Raw genomic sequence first — 22,212 nt, 5'->3', positions numbered from 1 at the left:
ATATAATTATCTTGGAGTTTTCTACTGTAACAAGTTCTGTGATTTTTCAATTTAATAATTACCGTTTTATACACAAAAACAGTTTTTAGATATTATTTTCCCTAGATGTTTTGATATGATTTAGCTGTTAGTTTTAAATCTAAGATGGTTCAGATTGGCTAATAATTAACTTACTTTTAATGTCAGTCTTCACTTATTAAACTTTTTCATATTTTGATACGAAAGGATAGAGATTAAGATTAAAAAAATCTTAAGGTTAACACGGTTAAGGACACGGATTTAGATGTCACAAAGATGTTCTTGTATTATTACTTTACCTTATTTGCATAGTTTTAAAAATTGAAGAAGTTCCAAAACCTTACAACTGCAGCCGATTCATGGTTTGGAAACAATTCATTTATAAACTTTCTTTTTTTTTAGAAATTTAAAAACTTAGAATTTATGAATATTTAAGAATATTTATCAAATAAACATAAAGTTACTTATTTATATACTTATCCTTACTGTTTGATAAGTAGCATAAAACTTTATTGAAGTACCTTTAACCGAATTTTATTGTAATAAGTATATTAAACATAAAATTACAATTAAAACTTATAAAAATTTTATTAAAAAATAAAACAAAGTTTAAATGAACGATTTTAATGCTTTGGCAAGGTCTAAACAAATAAATTGAAAAGTATAGAATTTTTTACGGTTTTATATGAAAAATATGTCAGATTTTTGTTAGGCTTTCGTCATCTTAGCTTCATTTTATAAAAAGTTAAGAAATGCTAAGATATATATAAATATATATTTAGGTTTAAACTACTTGCTAGTTTTACTAAAACAAACGTTCAGATAAAATTTTAAGTTTTATAAAACAAAAGTTAGGCTATAAGCTAGAGTTTAAAAGCCTTAAAGCAATTTTTGGATGTTTAAAATTTTCTTTTATATTTTGTTATCACTTTAGCGTACATCAGAAAACAATAAACAATTCTTTATAAATTAACAAATGAAGAGTTAATATTTTTATTACGGTTAAAACACAAAGTGCCTAAATGTCTATGACTTGTAGTCAAACTTGGCCTAGAATAAAGGCAAAACAATTTTACAAGAAAAACTTCACTTTTAAAAGCATTTAATACGTTTGTTTTAGTTCAGCTTAAAACGATCACAATAATTATATTTTAGACATATTTTTTATGTTTTATTGCAATCTGTGTTCGTTTTGTTTTTGAGTATCTTCTGAAACAGATTTTTAGTGTGGCGGTATTGAACCCATTGGAAATTCAGAGTTCATCAATAAAGCTCTTTCTGAACCTTTTAAAATGTTCTTTTATTAAATATCGTCAAATATGTTACACTAAAGTTGATTAATAATTATTGCTGCATTTTCATTTACCAACAATATACAACTATAAACTATTTATAAATTAAAACTCACAAAATAAATGTAACCGAAAATTGCGATTGAAGCTAAATAGTCTTGATATATAATAAAAAAGTGTCGAAATTAAGAAAAAAAACATTTCGTTTCCTAAAGTTTTTTAGCTACTAAAGTAAATTCAGTAATAAGTTTATATGTAACTTTTTATGACTTTATATTGCTTGGGAATTTTGTTTTTGTCCAGTTATCAACCTCAGACAAATACAAATGAAAATAACCTCTTATGACCCCTCCAAGCCAATCAAAAATATCATCACAAATATGAACTTTATTGCCTTGTGCGTAACTTATAACGTATTTGTTACTAGTGTATGTCACTTTAAGCATATGAAAATATTTCAAAGTTGGTTGATATAAAGTTGGCAAACTGATTTAACTTGTAAAACTCAATTGAAATGAACCTTATCAAGCTATTTATTTAAATACACAAACCAAAAACCAAAAACGCACAACAACAGCAATTTATAAATAGCTATTTCGAAACATAATCAAAGCTAAAACCGTTTGTCTCTGAGTTCTTTAAAACTAACTTAAGATTAAAATAATGTTTCTTGCATATAACAATGTAATGAGTATATACGAAAATAAATAATCTAAAACACCATAACTAGAAAACTTAATTAAGTCCCTTAATTAAGTAATTTAGTTTTAATTTATTTAGAATACTAATAGGTGTTTTACTGGCTGTTATAAAAATTAAAAAGCAAATAAAATAAAAATTAATAAATGATTTTATATTTATAGCGTCGACTTAAAATGTAAAAACTCATTATTCTGCTCTATTAATCACAATATGTTAACTAATTTGTTTTCACAGTTTAATTTCAATTAGTGTTAGTGAACACATTAGTAGACTTTTAATTTATTAAAGGATTATATTAAAAAAAGACTTTTGGAAGTTATTGTTTTATATTAAACGTAGAGCTAGAAGGTTTTTGTTTTATCTACAATAATAGAATATTTATAAATAAAAACAGACTAGATTTTTTTTAAATGTACTAAGAAAAAAGATTCTTTTTTGTATCACATTTACATCAATTATGTGAAAAAAGTTTCATACATTACAAACCACTAAATTCATCAATGTAGATTCTATGTGTAGTTATAAGAAGTATAAACATCCGAATAGACTCTTATAGACAAAAAATACTTATGTAGTTTAAACACTGCTAGATTTCGGATATTTTTTTTTTGTTTTCCATAATATTTATCTTGCATCATATTATGTAGGAAAATTTAAAAATTTTTGTTTAAAAATAACTACAGACTACAGCTAAGTACAAATTAAACCGTTTAAATTTAATAAATGCATTAATACTCTGGTCTTTTAGATGTTTTCAATGAAACATGAATATTAATGAATATTCCATTTAAAATTTACCTCAAATAGACAACTAAAGATAAATAAACAATCTCGAGCCGAATAAAACCAAAAAGAGCTTAAATAATTTATTCACAACCGAACATTGTTTGTGTTTAGAATAAACACAAACATTCTAAACAAACACAACAAACTAGAATAATTAAAAGGTCACATGAAAATGTAAAAAGTACGGTTATATGAAATACTAAAGTTAAAAAAAGTAAGGTAGTGAAAATTGTGTAAATTAGGGGTAAATGTCAAAAAAATATTTCAGTAGCAGCCAAAACCAGAGCCTTACAACATAAAAAGGTAAATAAATTAGAACTACGTGCTTCGTAATATAAAAATCAACTTTAAATTTTTGTTGTTTACAACAAATTTTTTGTTTGTATAAAGGTAAGATTAAATATCGACTATCAAAACTATGGCAGAAAGTCTTTTATTTTCACATACAGTGGGGAAGAAATTAGTTTGATTGATTTAAAACATAGTTCAGGCGGGTTTAATATAAAGTGTAAAATTTCAATCTTAAAACGTGTTTTGTTTTCATTGACAAGTAACCTGTTTTTGTGTGAACGGTATTTTCATAGTTACAAAGTATTTACAGAGACAGAAGTAATTTAGTAATCACATTGTATTTTCTGTAACATTTGTCACACAAAAAGTAATTTTTCAAACGCAACTTAATAAAATGTAGTTTTTTTACAACTCACAAATTGAGTAAAAATACTCTTTTACCTGTACTTGAGCGTTTAGCTATCTGTTTTATGTAACTTTAAAAAGATTTGTCTAAACAATGTTAGTAATAGTATTATTTGTGTATTAAAACTTAGCAACTAACAAAGTTTTCCTTAAATGAATGCAATAATTGTAACTAATATGCTCTGATAAAAGTAATCGTCGAATGTTTATATATTAAAATATTTAGTTAAATTCGATGTAGCTACACTTCATATAAATAAACGTAAGTAACAAGTTAACTTGGTTTTAAACTATGTCAATAAAAATACATTTTTAAATTAGTTTTTCAAAGAGATATAACTTATGTTTTAGTAAAAGATTTACCTGCCTTACTAAATGTTTTATTGTAGAAAACAGATATAAAGTAGTACGAATAATTACAAAAAAAATGAAGTGTAGTTTTTGTATTAATAAAAGTTTTTACTTTTTAGAGTAACAAAGTTACCTGTCAAAAAATTAATAGGTAATACTGCAACTTTGAAATTAAAGTAGGGCATTTTTTACGGGTAGATGTCTAAATTGCACGAGGGGACAAAATTGCACGACTGAACAGAATTGCACAAGTGCACAGAATTGCACGAAGATACTTTTGCACGAGGGCATAAAGATTCAAGAAGATACAATTGCACAAATATAATTTTGCACGAAGGTTCACTTTTGCACGAAGACAATTTTGCACGGGTTAGTTTTTTTTTTTTTCTTATTATTTTTTAATTTAGATTTTATTTTTCTACTCTCACTGTTACCCTCGGTCAGTAAGATTTTATATATTTTTTATTTTTTTTTTTTTTATTTTTTTTAGTTTAATTTAATTTTTTTTACTATCACTGTTACTTCTAATCCTTACTCTCGGTTGGTAGCTTTTTTTTTCCTTATTTTTTTTTCTGTTTATTTTTTTTATTTTATTCTGTGTTGTTTTACTCTCGTGCAAAATTGACCCTTGGTGCAAAATCGTCTTCGTGCAATTTTGTGCACTCGTGCAATTATGTCTTCGTGAAATTTAGACCCGTTCCCATTTTTTACAGTTTTAAACCAAACAGTAATACTACTATCATATCATTTCTTTAGTTTTCTTTTTGATTCAAAGAGGACGTATTTATCTTAGTTATGTTTTTAAACTTATGCGATAGGCTACAAAACAGTTTGTTTTTTGTAAGTTTCGAAATTTGTTTATTCAATTTAAAACCGACCTCTCATACTAAAAGTCGTTAAAAGTTCAAGTTTTATGACATTATAAAAAACTGTTTAAATCAGAACCAACCTCTTACACTGATAGCTCGCAATTCGTATATTTTCATGAGAAGTTTCGGGTAAATAATTGGGTAATTTGGTCTCCTAGTTCTTGAGTATATTCTTAGAGCTCTGAACAGAGTTTCCTGGATTTTTTCAATACTTTCTGTGTCCTCGAGGCCTTGATGATCTGTAATAAAAACAATAATTCGTAAATATTCTAATGTAAAACTAACGTTTTTTTATTTTTTGCTTTAAATTTTTTTGTACACAAATAATTTTGTAAAGTATACGAAGTTTATGGCTATAAATTTATTAGTTGGTGATGAAACAGAGTTGAAAAAAAATCATCTTTATTTTTCAAGCTAATTTCTCATTTATACAGAACCTTAACTGTAACAACAACAATCAAAAAATAACAGTGAAACTAAATGCATATATGCTTTATATATAAAATTCACTTTAAAGCAAACTAACAATACAAGGGTTACCAAAAAGCTAGTTTAGGTATTAAAAATACTTAGTTGTATCAAATATAATTATTTTATTTACACTTATACTTTACACGATTTTGTACAAGTTTATCAATTTTGTAATATTACAAACATTACCTAACATTTGTAAAAACGAAAAACTGTATAATATATGCATATACGTAAACAATAATAAACCAGAAGAAGTGATGCAAATTGCGCTTAGCAACGCAACTTCTGTGACGTCAGCGTTGAGATCATGTAGCAACCTGATTGCGAAATCGTGCACCGCCGTTGTCATGCAATCCATCGAGCCCCCATACGATTTTTTCATTACCCTCTTCAACGGCATCCCGTCGCTAATAGTGTTGTTTGTGACGTCATAAAGCGTGCAAAGGCGCAGAATCTATGTGACGTCATAATTAGATAAAAGAAAACTGGTAAAAGGTAAATTAAATATGCTCGAAAACTGTTTAATATAAGTTCTAACTATTATGTCCTCAAAACTAATAGAAATAGCAATTTGTACCTACTTTTTTTGTTAAACTAAATATACAGCTAAAGTTTGTTAAAATATTAACAACTTACCAATACGTCTATGCTGGCATTCTTGATCAAAATAATTTTGTCGTTTGTAGGTAAAGATTCGAAACCGGGAATTACCCTGGCAAAGTAAACAACTTTCTCAATACTTATGACGTCACTAAACTTTGAACAAAAATCCGTTTCTGCTTCATTTTTGTCAAACTCAATATTCTGTTAAAAAGTATTTTGTTATATATGCGTATAATTAAAAAGTTTTTGATTATGAAAATACTAACGCCGTAAAAAAAAAAGTGGAAAACTCTAATATTAAACGTTTATTTTAAATTGTATTTAGATTGAAATTTAGTTTTAAAAAATGCAACTAAAACGTTTGCACCCTTTTAAAGTTACGTCTTTAAACGCTTTATTTTATGTTTTTAATGAAACTATTTTTTGACCCAATGTTTAATGAACAACTACTACTTATTATATAATTTTTTTTAACAAAGCTAAGCTAAATTAATGTAGACAGCAGTGGCGTCGCGTGGTATTTTTTTTAGGTGGTGCAGAATTTAGAAAAAAAATCCCCACTTTAAAACTCTTTTTTATCTTAAATAAAGACTTTTTTCTACAAGAATTACATTAAATTGCTAATGTAACCTGGGAAATTTTGTTTAGTAATAAAACATTTATTAAAAAAAAAAAATTATTAAGAAAATAACTTTAAAAATAAAAGGTAAATACTTTGAAAATTTAAGTAAATATAAGAATATAAGAAAAATAATTATTTAAAGTAATTTACAAGACTCAAAAAATTTTAGCTTACTTATGAGTATTAATTTTTAAGAAGGCTTTAAAATTTAAACTAACAATAGAAAAAAATTTGGACAAAACAAATTTTAATATATTGAAAAACACAGCAACTTTAATAGTTTTTCTTTTGCCTCAACTTAATTTAAAAAATATTTGATTAAACATCATACTAAGAATGGTTATTTTACTAATATTTAACTTAACAAAAAAAAGAAATGTCTTATTAGACTTGGCAAGAACATTAAAAAGTCTACAAACAAACAAAAAAATGTTATGTACAAACTGCAAGTTTATTTTAAGTAAAATTTATTAAAACTCAGTAGAAAATAATTGCTTATTTACTGATGAATATTGAAAAAAATAAACGAGTATCAACTTATAACTAATTAAAATGTTTATGTTTGAAAAAAAAACAGCTTGACTACTAAGTTAAAAACACAAAAGTAAAATAAGCAAGCTCATAAATTTCAAATTTTACGAAGTCTCTAACTTACAATTTAGATTAAACAAATTAATATTATAATAAGAAAATACAGCAACTGCAATGATACTTTTTAGCCTCAACTTTAGTTAAAAAATATTGGATTAATTAAATATCAAACTATTAATAATTGGTTTACTAATATTTAATAAAAATAAGTCTAATTATACTTGGCAAGTAAATTAAAAAGTCTACAAACAAATAAAATGTTGTGTAGAAGTTGAAATTTTTTTAAAGAACAACTTAAATTACTCAGTAAAGAAATTTAAAATTCATTTATGATAAAAAAAAAAAGTTTAAATAAGTAAAAAACAAGGAAAACAAGCAAACTAAATAATATTAAGTTTTACAAAGGCTCTAAAGTTAAAACTAAAAGTAGCTTACAATTTAGATATAAGAAGCTTATATTATAATAAAAAACACAGCAACTACAATAATATTTCATTTTAGCTTCAACTTTACTTAAAAAATATTGGATTAAATACCAAACTAAAAATAATGTTTTTACTTATTTTTAACTAAACAAAAATGGAATGCATAATGAAGCTTGGCAAGTAAATTAAAAAGTCTATAAACAAAGAAAAATTTATGTACAAATTACAACTTTTTAAAGAAAAACTAAACTTGCTTAGTACAGAAAAAAGTTACTACTGAATGTCTACCTAAAAAATTAAATCTAAAGTCTAACTTTGCAAACATAAATACTTAGAATCTTACTTTTCACCTTTGTAACTAAAATTCATTCTTCTCTCCTTTTGGATGATAAATTTCTCCATCACCTCTTCTTTGAAACTAGTACAGCTTTTAAGTAAGTCTCAAAGAGTTTAATCTTGACTGACCCATGGTGTTTCTCAAAAATGTTTTTATCCTTTTCAAAGATGAAAATGTTCTTTTAGCGTCTACACTAGTCATGGGAATAGTTATTAATGTTCTAAGAAGCTTTGTAGTTTCGTTAAATATTTTAGTCAGGTTATGTTCTTCAAGATATAACAGTATTTTCACTAAATCATCCTGATGCATGTGAATAAAATGTTTTCAGTTCTCTTTCTAACTGTTTACATTCAACTACAGGATAACAATTCTTCACTGTTTCTATAAGTTCTAAAAGAAAACAGGATTTATAAACAGTAAAATATTTTGCCAACAATAACTGTGAAATTCTTAAATTGTTCTAACTATACAGAGTAAACTAATAAATAATTTCAATATTGAAAAAAAAAAAAATAAAAGCAAGGTTGTCACTCTTTGAGTCAAAAGAAACTGTCCTAAGTGACCTTGAAATGCCCTGAGTCACCATGTGTTTTTGAGAAAAAATCAAAACACCCCGAGTTTCCCTGAGATTTTTTAGAACTTAAAATATCACTAAGTTTCACTGAGTACCCTGAGTGTGTGGCAATCCTGAATATAGCTAAAAAAAAGATTAAAATAATTTCAAAAGCAAAGAGTTTAATTTTATCAATAACTTTAAGGACATGAATATTTTTTTTTAAATATATTTTTACTATCAAGTTTGAAAACAACTAAACTTTTGCTACAACTGAAGATAAGCTTTGCTTTTAAGGGCATAGGGAGGATAAAACACTTTCTTCACAATTTGATCTTATTTTATGAAGTTTTACTAAGCTACAAGATGCTTTTTACAGGTTTTAAAAATTCAAAATACTTTTTTAGATATAGCCAGTCAAAGTCAAAGGCAACAAAATGTTCCTTACAGGAGGCACAAACTAAAACAGCGTTTAAAAAAAAAGTGTTTTACCCCCCTTTTATGCCCTTAACATATACTTTAGAATTATTTTACTGAACTTATTTTATACAGTTTTAATTTAACTGCAAGGCATTTTTTATCAATATAAAAAATCATATTAATTTTTGAGATATGGTAATTCACAGTCAGAGATACAAAAGAGTCCTTATTAATATAATATAAACTCAAACAACAAATAAATCAAATCACTAAAATCATATCTTTTTTATAAGTTGGCCTCAAAATCTTTAGATGTTTTTTTTATAAAATAAAACAATTTGCTAAAATAGATATTTAAAACACTAAGAAAAAAAAGTTATAACGAAAGTAATATTTTTTTGTATATATAAAAAAAAATATTGATAGTTAAAAATTTAAAACTTCTCTTCAACAAAAGTATAAAATTTTATTAAGATTAGGATGAAAAAGTTTGATAAAAACTGCTTTAAAAATGATGGAGAACATAGGTTTTCAGTAAAATTGTATTTTTTTGCTGTTTTAGTTTGCTCCTTGTATAATAAATCAATGTAATCTCTGGCCTGACCGGTTGTATCTAAAAGTTTAATTGGAAGTTTCAAGTTTATTAAAGAGTAACTATTAGCTTTCTGAAAAAACTTAGAATAAGAACAACATGTAAAAAAGTGCCTGTACATCCCCCCCTTACCATTTTGCACAACTTTTTTCAACAAACTTTAAGATCTTTATTAACTTTTTTTCTAAACTTAATGTTTTTTGTTGGAGGTTTAAAATTTAATACTTTTTTAAGGGTATCTTTTCTGTATTTAAATTTAATTTGTTTTTCATTTTGATGACAGTATTTTTCTTTAGAGCTCAACTTTTTAAAGTTTAGTTGGTGAGGCTGTTGAACTTTTCAAGGAATTTAAAGATAATTAATAAATATGTAACCATTATAACAGTAAAAAATTGGTTAGTTAGTTTTCATGTGGCCATAGGGGAAAAAACTTATATTTTAACTTTAAATAAACTTGTTATTTTCAGAGTAAAAAACTAAAACTGCTTTAGTCAGTCTGAATATTTTCTAATTTGGTCAGTTTTAATTTATCTTAGGTCATCTGGAGTTTTTTTAACATTTCTAAGTTATCCTGATTATGAGGCAAGGCAACCATGTTTCAACAATTTTATCTAAAATTTTTGCTTTGTTCATGAAAAAATTAAACCAAAAGTCATATAAAGTATACTAAAATGTTAAACTACTCTAAGTAATCAAAGTTTCTTGAGGGGTCAGACCAATATTTTAAGTTAAGGCTATTTACTTTATTTAAATATGTGACTGTTTCAATAATAATAATTTTTATTTAATATATATCTAAATTTTTTTTCTGTAAGAGTAAACTAGAAGTTTATAATAAACTGCTTAACATTTTTTTTCAGAACTCAAATTTTACATTTAAACATGATTTAATTAAATATTTTATTAACTTTATGATTACAATAATCAGTTATAGTTAAGTTTATGTATGCAGCTTAAAATAAAAAATCGAATTTCTAAGACTTTGGTGATTTAAGTTTCTTATCTTTTTTTTCAAAATATTTAATTTATGACAAGTTTAAATTTAAAAAATCATGTGAGTACATAAACTGAAGTTTAATCCTTTGCAGTAGCTTAGCTTTGTTTTTATTTTATGTTTACAATAGCTTGTAGATGATACTTAAGCATGTCCTGTTTTAGGGAATTTTCAACTTTGCTTACTTACCGCAAGATATTGATTTTGCGGTAATTCTTGAAGAAATTTTGCTTTTTTGAGTTCATTTGCGGCAGTCAGCTAAGAGTTTGCGGCAGTGAAATGGGCAAAATGGTCGTTTTCTAAATTGGAGTTTAAAAGAGATTTCGTTCTAAAAAATAACGAAAATATTATAGATACTTAATTTTTCCTTACAAAATTTCCAGGTGGTGCAGTTGCGGCAGTGCAACACCCCACGCGACGCCCCTGGTAGACAGATAGACCCTGATTTTTAGTTTTCATTGTTATAGATAATGTAGTCTACGTACTAAAATAAAAAAAGGCCAAGTAAAATACATTAAGATAAACTTTTTACAGTAATACTTATTGTGCTTTAAATATGTTAGTTCAAGTAGAAAATTAAAGCTGAGTAAAATAATAGGAGTATTTAGTTTTTTTTTGTCGTAATATTTTTATTATTTTATGAGCTTATTTTTTTAAATCTAAAAATAAATTTTGAAAATATTAGTTTTATAAAAAAAAGAAAACAAATAAGCCGTAAACGTTGCATAAACCTTTATAACCCAAAATACATTTATAGTTTGTTTTGTTATATTTTTTCTTAAAGAACATTAAAAAAAAAACTAAAAGTTTTGAGATGGTTATTAAAAAGACTGTAGTAAAACTAAACGAGTATTGATAGATTTTTTCAACGTCTCAAAAAGTTTCATAAGAATTAAATTTACAGTTTAATGTTTTTGATCATATGTGTTAAAAAATTTTTTCAATTCTATATAATGCATAAGAAACGTTAAAAATCACATCAGAAATCATGTTACCGTATGTACGATTGTGACTGATACTAAAACAACTAGATTTATATCTTTAGAATTGAACATGGTCTAGCAGGTGTTGTACTGAGTAAAAAAAATTCCATAAAAAACAACAATATTTCACACTAAGTACTTGAAAATAACACAAGAATTGCTTTGCGATAAAAAAGTTGTTTGATCGGTTTAAATTTAGTAAGAGTTGTGTTTATACAGACGCTCACACGTGCGACCAAATATTATATAAAGTTTGTTCTTAAAACTATGACGTAGTTAAAATGTCAACACAGTTAATGGGTATAATTTAATTTAATATTGTTAAAGTTTTGATAAAAAGACTTAACTTCTTGTTTTTTATTTTGCTTTTAAAAACACGTACGAAGTCACACAAATATGTTTTGTTTTTGTACAAAATAATTTTAACAGAATTTTCAGACTTAAAATTTTATCACTATTTTACATCAATAAGCATCATATTTATCATACTTAGATCTGCGTATTTGTTTGTATGCTACAATTAAACTTTTAAATTTTCAATTAGTTTTAAATAAGTTATTTTTGTCATTTGTTTGATAAGCTTGTTTTTTATTTGACTACATTAAAACTAATCTATATTAAAAAAATTGTAAATTTGCTGTAAACTAACAAAATAAAGATGAGAAAAAACAAATTTCAACAAATTGGGTTTTAAATTTTCGGTTAGTAAAAAAAAACTCACTTTGTAAAAATTGATGTTGTCTTTAAGTTTTGGCGAAGTTGCCTGATAAGCTCGAGTTATGACGTCAATCACTGACGTCACGTCGTAAGAAATTTCGCGCGGGAAAATTTCACGCGTCACGGTTGGATGGAGACGCGTGACGTCACAATATAAACTTTTGGCGCTCTTCACGGCTGATGATTTTACTTTTCCTCTTTTCCTGTGCCCGTCGTTTCTTACCGCTGATAAATTTTTAATTTATAGTCAAAGGTTTAAAAAATTGTTTTAATAACATTAGTAGTTTTTTTTTTGCTTCATAGTTAAACTAAATCATTAAGAAATTAATTGTTTGTTTTTGTGTGTCTTCTCATAATTAATTAAAAAATAGTTTATTTGGTTTTACACTTCGTGATTTTGGTTTAATGCATTTAGAAAACAGCATTAGTTATACAATTTGAAAGAACAACAACCGTTGCTTAAAAGAAAAAAATAACACAAATTTGTTTTCACTTAATATTAAAAGCAACTTAGTTTCTCTGTTGAGTATTTTGTTAAACTTTACTTTAGAAAAACTAATATAAATTTTACAAGAAAATTTTTCAACAATTCACATTCTTTCAGCATTCCGACTTGGAGACATTTTTGCAACCTGCAATATTGGCACCTGCTTCTAGTTTCTCTTGAAATTTGACATTTTCTTTTCCTGTGGCAACTGTACCTAGCTTTCTTCTGTATTGACCTTCTAAAGAAACCCTGTTAAAATTAGTTTGAATAAAATTATTTTAACATTTTTTAGAGTTTGCATATAAGCTTATCATAATTTTACCTGTAGTTACTAGTCTTATAATATAATTTGTGTTAACAAGTTAAATCCCATACTTAATGACATAAGTCAGTATATACTCAACATAAATTCACATTTATTAATCAATCTCTAGTACTGTAATATTTCTACTTATCATCATTAGCTAGATTATCAAACAATTAATAACTCTTATGATATTAAATCTGTATAAAATAAGCAAATGTTTTTTATTTATACAGATTTATAAAATAATCCGAACTAACAGTTAGTTATAAATAAATATAATAGATAATATGAAGGGATTTTAATTATATCACTTTTTTCATCTATTAAAAGAATAAAACGTTAAGAGATAGCTTTTACTAATTTCTTAAATTACAAGCTCAGAAACTTATTTAAAAAATTAGGGTTTTTGTTTGAATTTTATCAAAGTAAAACTATAGTACTATTTTTAGCTGTAACATTCAAACATTCTATAAAAATTTCCTTCTAAAAACTATTAAGTACAAAACATACTTCATTTATAACATTGATTATCAGTACATTAGTTATAAAAAACATTGCAAAATAAACTGTAACTTAGGTCATTGTGTTTAAAAATTTTATTTACTACAATACCTAGGTGCTTGAAGTTTTAATCATTAGTATTTTCTAAACTAACCAATTAGTTTTGAAAATACTTTTTAAATTCTAAGAAGTTTCAACTACTAGTATATATGTATCTAGGAACAGTTGTGTTAAAATTAAAATATAAAAGTACTATTTTAAGTCAAGTGGTACTATAGTGTTCAAGTATAAAAACCAGAGACAAGCAAAAAAATTTGATTGTAGAGATTTTCTAAACATAATATAATAATAATATAATAAAATAAAAAAGCAAAACAATGTAATCTACTTTGAAATGTTATACTTAATACAAAGTTTTAATATTTTTACAGCAAATAGTTTCACTATGTTCGGAACGGTGTTTTGATAACGTCACAGCAGTACATAAGGTTAAAATACACTGCAACGCACACAAAAGTGATATTTGACATAAAAGTCGCCGAACCTCATTGACCTTTTAAGATGATGAGAAAAATAAAAGCGGTCTGTAAGCACGTTTGGATAGAGAAATATTGAGCGAGTTTAAGTAGTAGGGTTGTTGTTTTCTTTGCTAAAAATTTAGAATTTAAGAAATAGTAGCTTATGAATGGCATATAATTCTTTTTATGATGTTGTTCTATTTAACTAAGAAAAATTTAAAGAAGTAACAATGTAAATACTATATAATTTGTTGTATAAATGGTCATTTCAAATACTTAATATTTAGCATACATAAAACGGCAAGTGAAACTTATTTAAACAACTTACAAAAAAACTTCAAACTGATAGTAATAAAATATAAATTATAATTCCCAAAAGCTTCTTTTGTTCACATGAAAATGTTTGCTAAAACTGACATTTCTAAACTAAAGTGCAGCTAATATTTAAATTTATACATATACTCAATTTAGAAAGCAGTGTAATGCTATTAAAGGAAAAATTTGTTCAATACGATGTTTTAAATGAAAAGTAATTACAATAGATAGGCTACGTGTGCATTTGTACTCATGAAGAAAAACAGTTAAAATAAAACTACAAGTAGACTGTTTCTGGTATCGTCTTGTTAGATTAAAGTAATAGTGTTCTATTTAAGTTCATAAAAAAATTACAACAGAAGTACAATAAAACATAAGTTGTTTTTATTGTCGCCAATTTAATGCACTTGACCTTTCAATGTAGCAAGGTAATAAGTCAAAATTGGCCTACCAGCTTCTTTAAAATCACGAAATATGAATACTTTGAGTTTTGTCGCCATGATACTTAGTAGTATAAAGTCTCACACCCTAGTTTTGTTTTTTTCACCAAAAACTTTCACTTTAATACGATAACATTTATAGTATTATAAACTCGGCATCATGATTAAACAACTTTTGGCGTCTTTGGTACGCATTAATTATTCTTAAAGCTATAGGTTAAAAAAAAAGTAAGACTATAAGTAAAAAATAAAAGAAGAAAAATAAATGTTTTCATTTTCGAAAACAAACTTGGTTTTTCTTCTTTGAAGCAAATTATAAATTTTTATTCAAAGAAGATACTTAAAACTTTTCAATAATTTTTTTTGCTTCATTTTAGAGAAAAAAAATGTAACAAAAGTTTTTATTTATATTTAAGTTTATTATAACTTTTGATGGTACGATCAGCAAAGATAAACTATTTAAAATACATAAGTAGCCGAATATTCAAGGTCAACAAACTAGTTACTCTGGAGCAACTAAGTTTATTTTTATTCCATTCTGTTGCATTTCCACGTCTTTATGACGTAACGATTTAACAGAAGGTTAAAATTTCATACCACACAAAAGCGATATTTAAAATAAGGCCTTCTGTACTTCAGTGACCTTTTAAGATAACATAAAGAAAAGAAAATATTATTTGTAAGCTTGTTTGTATAGATTTAAAAAAAAGTTATATGATTGTGTTCCTTAAAGTTTACTAAGGAGAGAAGCATATATTGATTTAGTTTTTGTACCTTCATAAACTTTGTAATGTTTTTGTTTTTCTCGCAAAAGTTTAGATATTTTACCAGTTTTTAAACCAGAATAGTAGTTTAAGAATGAGAGATACTACTCTAAGTTTTGATGATTTAAGTTGAGTTTAAAGTTTAAGATACTTCGAATGCAGTTATAAATAATATAAGAAATTACACTTACAACCTTAGACTTAGTAAACTTAATAAAGGAAAGTTACTGTACAATTTGTTTTTATTTTTAATGTCACAATTTTTCTGCACTTGACCTTCTAATGTAACAACGTAATAAGTTCAAATTGGCCTGCTAGCAGCTAAAAAATACGAAATGTGACTACTATGTATTATGACGTAATGATATTTAATGGTTTAGAAAATTTCATTAAAGTTTCAGGCTTAAAACTTAATATTTCCTTAAAAAAACTGTGAAAATTTTAATGAAACTAATATTTTTGATCACTGATAAAAGCTATTCTGCGTTTTTAATTCAAACAATCAAATTTTAAAGTTATTTTAAAATACGTTAGCTACAAGCCGTCTGTTGAAAATGTAGGTTTCTAAGAAAACAAACCATTAAAAGCAAAAACTTATAAAAAAGTTTAAAAGTTTTCTTTTCAGTAACAGAATTGTAATCTATTCTTTTATGCAAATGATAAACTAAAAATTAAAATGAAAAGTTTCGCAAATACGTTTGTGATTTTTTGTGACAAAAATTTATTCATATTTTATATTGCCTTTGATAGTTTTATCATGTGTGAAACTTTTTTAAATGCAAAAAAGGTTCTATCTGAAATCAAGAATTTAGTTTCTCTGAAGCAATAAACTTCAGTTTAATTTATCACACCGGTGTAACATTTCCACGTCTTTATGACGTCACAATACTAAAAGAAGGTTGAAGTTTTGATCATCACACAAAAATTTATATTTAGCCTTAAAGTCGCTGTACTTAAGTGACCTATCAAGATGAAATAAAGACGTAAAAAGTTTATGTAGGCATTAAAAGCGAAAAACTTATTAAAAAAATGCTGGAAATTTATAAAAGTTTTTCTTAACTTTTTAAAGTTTTAAGGTTTTTAACTAGCAGCTTTTTCTGAGCTTTAAACAAAAAAATTTGTCTCAGTATTTTAACATTATCTTATAGTTAAAATATTTCATACATTACAAAGTTTTAGGAATTATGCAAAAAACTTAGAAAAACATAAAGAGAAAATAGATATACAAATTAAGTCTTCTTACATGTCATATAGTTTGGAAACTAATATAAAACAAGCTTAGGCAATAAAAACTTTTAAAAACATGGATAATAAAATACCTTTGAGGACTGAACTATCATAAAAAAAAACTTCTTTAATCCTACATAAATTTATTTTAAAGTAATCTTTTTTGAATTTCATCGTTTTTTTTTCCTTTAGAAATTACTAACTTAATCTAATCCAATAAAGTTATACTTTGACTACCTTGTTTTGTTCGCAAAAGCTGTTAAACTAATCAAGTTGTACAAGTAAACATTTATTTAACGCTAACGTTCGAAACCGCATGTTTAGCATACAGTAGACATACATGAGACTTTAATACACACAACGTTCTATGATGCCACAAATTGGCAGTTATCAAAAATAAACTGCATTTCCCAAAGGCTTCACTTGATCACATATAGGAATTGGTCGAAACTTTAAATACTAGTTATATAACCACATCTACTAAAGTTAAAAGGCAGTTTAATGCCGTTAAAGTAAAAGTCATTAGTTTTTAAAGAAAATATTTGAAATAAATGTATAAATTTTGATAATGATACTTCCAATTGCAGTAACAAAAACAATTAAAATTAACCACATGATACACAAATCATCGTGTTGGAATTATGGTATAACATTACAATAAAATGGTTTTGTTTTAAGTCATTAGAAAAAGCGATTGTTTAAAAAGAAATGTAATAAGCTGTTTATAATGTCGCAAGTTTTGTGCTCTTGACCTTTCGATGTAACAAGGTAATAAGTCGTAATTGGCCTGCTAACAACTACAAAACACGAAATGTGACTACATCGTGTTGTCTTGATATGAAGTTCAGTGGTTTAAAATATCACACCAGGTTTACAGGGTTTCAAGCTAAGTATTTTTCTTGTAGTCAGTTATAACATTACGATTTTACTTAAAAGTATAATTTCTTTGTTAATTAAACTTCGAATAACTTGGTTAATAGTTAACTAACATTTATTCGAAATTTTTTCGAGCAAAGGTAAATAATAAGTTTGATTGACTAAAAAAAAACAACACTTCATAAAGGAAGTAAAATCTCTTCTACCAGTCGTTTTGTTTACTTTCATTTGTTTTGAGCGTTATGTGTTTCTAAAACATTGAGTTATAAAATTGTCTGCTATTGTTTTCAAATTAAAATATTTGTGAAATAAAAAATCACTAAGGTTTGTTTACAAGAAAAAGCAGTAATTGTTTAGCAAACTTTAATCGTTTTTAAACAACTTAAATTAGTACTTGTGCTTTCGTTAATGTTTTAATTTTGATAAACAAGCTTCTGTAGCTTTATATGTGCATAAATATCTCCATATATTTTACTTTAATAGATGCTATTAGTCAATTTAGGTATTTAGTTCCTTAATTCCTTAAGGTTTTGTTCTATAAATTTTCTAATGAATCAACTTTTTATTATATTAACATAATTAGTTTGTTATAAGACACTTATCCAAACTTGACTATAATATATTAGCAACAACTAGGAATGCCGGTAGGGGTTTATAATCTTAAGAAATAATCCAAAGTCGAATAACACTTTAAATAAAACTAAAACAACAACTAAAGTTAAATTAGTTAGCAGGTAAACTTGGTTTAAAAACTAAAACAAACACAAAATAAACTAAGAAACTTAAAGTAAAATAAAATTAATAACATAAATAAACTAAATAACCTTACAGCCCTCACAGCTCGACACTCCGTAGTGGTAACCTGAAGATTTGTCGTTACAAACAACACAAGGCTTCCATTTCCGCTGTGACGTCATATTCGATTTAGGGGAAACGGAGGGAGGTGATGACATCATCGATGATACGCTCGAGTTGTTTTGATCAAAGGAGACGTTTGGTAGTGGAACTGTTGGTATATAATTTAAATTAGTATGTTATGTTTAAATTATTGGTAAATATATTTTTTAATAGATTTAGTAACTTAATTAAAAGTATATAACCTTAAATTTCTAGACTAAATAACAGTGGAATCTATTACGGAATGTGTTAAATTTTACACTTTTTTTTTGTATATAGTTTTTAAATCACTATACTTAATTAATTAAATTACTATATTATTGATTTGAATTAATAAAATTTTGTATGATGCTGAAAAGGTATGTTTTATTGAAAAAATAAGAAGGTTTTTCACTTTGTGTTTATTTCAGCAAATTTGTCAACAGAATTTTGTAACTAGAAACTTAAACATTGCAATGATAATTAAGATATTGCTCCATTTAACATTTAACAACATTAATCATCATTAGCAAAGCTTAAACCGAAGCCAAGTAAAACTCTCTGTTTTTCAAGGTGGCCACAATCAACTAAAAACCAACGAGTCGTGAAGTGACGTAATAAAGTGTAAAAAGGGCGCTGATATATCGACGATAATTCGTCTTTTGAGTTCTATTTTTTTAACATTTTGTTTTGTTGTTGCAAATAGAAAAAAAAGGTTATTTTGAAAGTAAAACCTGTTTGATTTATCGTCGTTGCACCCCTTTAGTTATCTTGTAGTTGTCATGTAAATAGGATGTTTCAATGCAAAATTTTATAAGTATAAGGCCAAGGTCGTCGGTAAAATTAAAATACCATTTATTTAAATTAACAATGTATGAAATCGGATGATGAATTTTAATGTTATCTTTGCACGATTTACTTCTCAATTATAATTTTTTAATGATTAGAAACTGTAATTCAATAGTTATTTGTTTAAATTTCCAACCTCTGAAATAACTCATTAGTTTTTTACTTAAATATGATTTAATATAGTTACCAAATTTCCCTACAACAGCTATTACTTGTTTTTTAAATGTGTCTAAAATATAACATTTTAAATAAGTATACATATTCTTTCACAGTTGTCATTAAAGTAAATCTATTTTACGCTAACCATCTATTTTAACCAAAACAAATTGAACAAAAATCCTTCTAAAAGTAAACAGTTTGAGGATTTAAACAACAAAAAATATACAATGCACAAAACTCATTAGTAGGATTCTTGAAAATAACTTTTAAGCAACCAAAAATCATATGTACTCACAATAGTTGTTGGCAAGGAAGGTTGCCATGGCAACGTTCGGAGGGTTGAAGCCTCCTCCTGAATTCTCTGCAATTTTCAGTTGCATCCCGCTGATAATTTCCTGTCTCTTGATCTGCTCCTGATGAAGATGACGTAATAACAAGATCTTCTGTATCATTTCCAAACGCGTGACGTCATTAAAATGTTGAAGCTGGGATATTACGTCATCAGCGGTTGGGAACAGGGCGTGACCCTAGTAAAGTATAAATTGTACAAATATGTTTTTTATATAAGTTTATTGTGCTGTTAAATATATGCTTTATTTGTATGACAGAATAAGTTATTTTGTTGATCTTGAGTTTTAGTTATTTTTAACATTTCAAGCTTTAGAAAATTCTTTTGTTTTAAGCTTATTTTAAATGACAAAAAATACTTAGTTTTGTTTTAAATCAAAACCTTGTTTAAAATTTTAAAAGAGCCTATATATCGGTAATATAAATAAAATATTTCTCATCATTTAAAAAAGATATTTTTGTTAAACTTTTAATTAACAAGTAACTAAAGTTTTTTAACACTTTTTGTTTTAAAGCTATTATTTTTAATAAATCTTTTAAAACGTTCCTAGGTTTTTGTTTATATTATTTAAGTCAATTTTAGCAACCTTAAGATCAAGGGTCGACAAACTACGGCCCGCGGGCCAAATACGGCTCTCGAAGACAAAATCTGTGGCCCACAAGGTACATTTCAGCTAAAAAATAATTTTCAACACAATAGAAAAATGTTGGTAAAAATTTGCAACTAGTGTTTAATTTAAGTAATTACGCATTACTAGTGCTCTTTTATAGCTTGTTGTATCACATTTTTTGATTTAAAATAGTTTTTTGTTTTAATTATGACAATAATAATCTAAAAACTGCGGCCCGCGAAGACTTTTTTTTAATAAATTGGCCCGCTACTTATATAAGGCTGCCGACCCCTGCTTTAGATGTTTGTTTTATTTTGCAGCAATAATAAAAGTTTGTTACCTTTTGAAAACAGGTTTTTATTTTACTTAATACTTGTACCAGATGTTTAAACTAATAAAAAATAAAGTACTTTTATATTTCTGAATGATCGGGCTAAACTCACAAACACAAATAATCCTCTTTGTTTAATAACAAAAAAAATTACAATTAATCTTTTGATTATGTAAACTAGGTTAATCATGTAGTAAACAAAGATTAATACAATTTAGTTCTTAAAAATTAGAGAAAATAATTTTTCTTCTTACCTTTGGGTTATTGATTATTTCGTTTTCATCAAAAGACACTCTATTCATTTTCGGTAAATAACAGTATCTGATGTTGTTTAAGAAAAGAAAAGTAATTTAATATAAATATATCTGCAAACTTTTTTAAATAAATAAAAATGGTTATTCTCTTTATAAAGTTTAAAAAACAAAGTACAGATGTTATAATAATTTTGAATTATTTTTCGTGTTTATTCTAATGCTAAATGTTGTATAAAAAATTAAGTATTATTATCGAAAATAATGTATTTTTACTGTTATTCAACATAACTCACTTTTATCAAAACAGTTTTTATATAACATATACATTATATTTATATACATATAATTAAGTATTTAAACCTGTTTAACAACTTTCTGTCTACGAAATAATATGAATATTATGACGAAATAACTTTATTGTAGCATAGAAGTATACAAGTATACTTATATAAGAACAAAAGAAAAGTTATGTTTAAGATGAGTTTTCGTTGTTGATAAGATGAGCTTTAAACAATAGAAAAGACATAAAGCATCACACCCAAAATAAAATGCATGCGCTAAATTAATTTTTATCAAGTTTTTTACTAGTCATTTTTTTCTTAATTTTACTGATATCGGATGCTTACTTAACATGTTTTACAAAAGGAAATCTCAAAGAATTACAATAGCTTTTAAATAAATTAAGATGTTAAAAAAAAAAACAAAATTTTCTTTTTTTTTTCGTTTTATATTACGTACATAGTGAAACAAACTTTATAATGCGAATAATGTTTAATAAATTCAAAACTTAAATTCACTTTTATCATATTTTTTAGAATTATAGTCTTGTTAAACAAAATATTTTTCCTTAGGTTGTTTAATTTTAATTTAACTATATAGACAAACACTTTAAAGCCTTTTAAGTTTAAGCTTATTACATTTGGAGTTAAAATTTGTATAATACTATATATAAACTTTTATTTTTAACTTTGTACAAGTTGTAACTGTACAAAAATAATTTAAAGTCAATCATTTATAAACAAATAAAAATCTGAATATTCTGTTTATGTTTAAAGTAACAAAACTTTACTAAAACTAGTTAAAGCTTTTTCTTAAGTTTCACTATTTAAATTTGAAGTTGCTAAACCAATATTATCTTTTTTTCAAATGTAAGGTATGTTCCAATGTGTATAAAGTTAACAAAACAAAAAAGTGTTTACTTCTAGCAAAATAAATTTTGACTAACTTTTTATTATTGTTATAGACCACTACTTTAAATGTTAATAAACATAAACTTTCTAAATAGTGATAAAGCTAAGTACATAATTACGAATAATTAGTAAAA

General features: G+C 25.5%; 1 protein-coding gene across 1 annotated transcript; it reads right to left on the bottom strand.

Annotated features, from left to right (window-relative positions):
• Nucleotides 1-1,211: 1,211 nt before the first annotated feature.
• Nucleotides 1,212-20,936, bottom strand: LOC145833176 (retinoic acid receptor alpha-A-like). Its single transcript, XM_082940375.1, has 9 exons — nucleotides 20,889-20,936; nucleotides 19,640-19,871; nucleotides 18,285-18,466; nucleotides 12,620-12,761; nucleotides 12,030-12,250; nucleotides 5,825-5,992; nucleotides 5,435-5,642; nucleotides 4,795-4,953; nucleotides 1,212-1,302 (listed from the first exon to the last, which is right to left on the bottom strand). Exons 1-9 carry the CDS (start codon nucleotides 20,934-20,936, stop codon nucleotides 1,241-1,243), a joined length of 1,422 nt encoding a protein of 473 aa, XP_082796501.1. The 3' UTR covers nucleotides 1,212-1,240.
• Between the last annotated feature and the right edge of the window lie 1,276 nt (nucleotides 20,937-22,212).

Source organism: Thalia democratica, chromosome 4, assembly GCF_965202585.1.
Source record: "Thalia democratica chromosome 4, ktThaDemo2.hap1.1, whole genome shotgun sequence".
NCBI lineage: Eukaryota > Metazoa > Chordata > Thaliacea > Salpida > Salpidae > Thalia > Thalia democratica.
This window is presented reverse-complemented; position numbering and strand designations above follow the sequence as displayed.

Bases quoted from the DNA above. Each gene is read 5' to 3' on its own strand.
- LOC145833176 (XM_082940375.1), bottom strand. From the start codon at position 20,936: ATGAATAGAGTGTCTTTTGATGAAAACGAAATAATCAATAACCCAAAG. The intron at 19,872-20,888 runs GTAAGAAGAAAA...ATACTTTACTAG, and splicing joins AAATAATCAATAACCCAAAG to GGTCACGCCCTGTTCCCAAC. The intron at 4,954-5,434 runs GTTTATTATTGT...TTTTTATTACAG, and splicing joins AATTTGCATCACTTCTTCTG to ATCATCAAGGCCTCGAGGAC.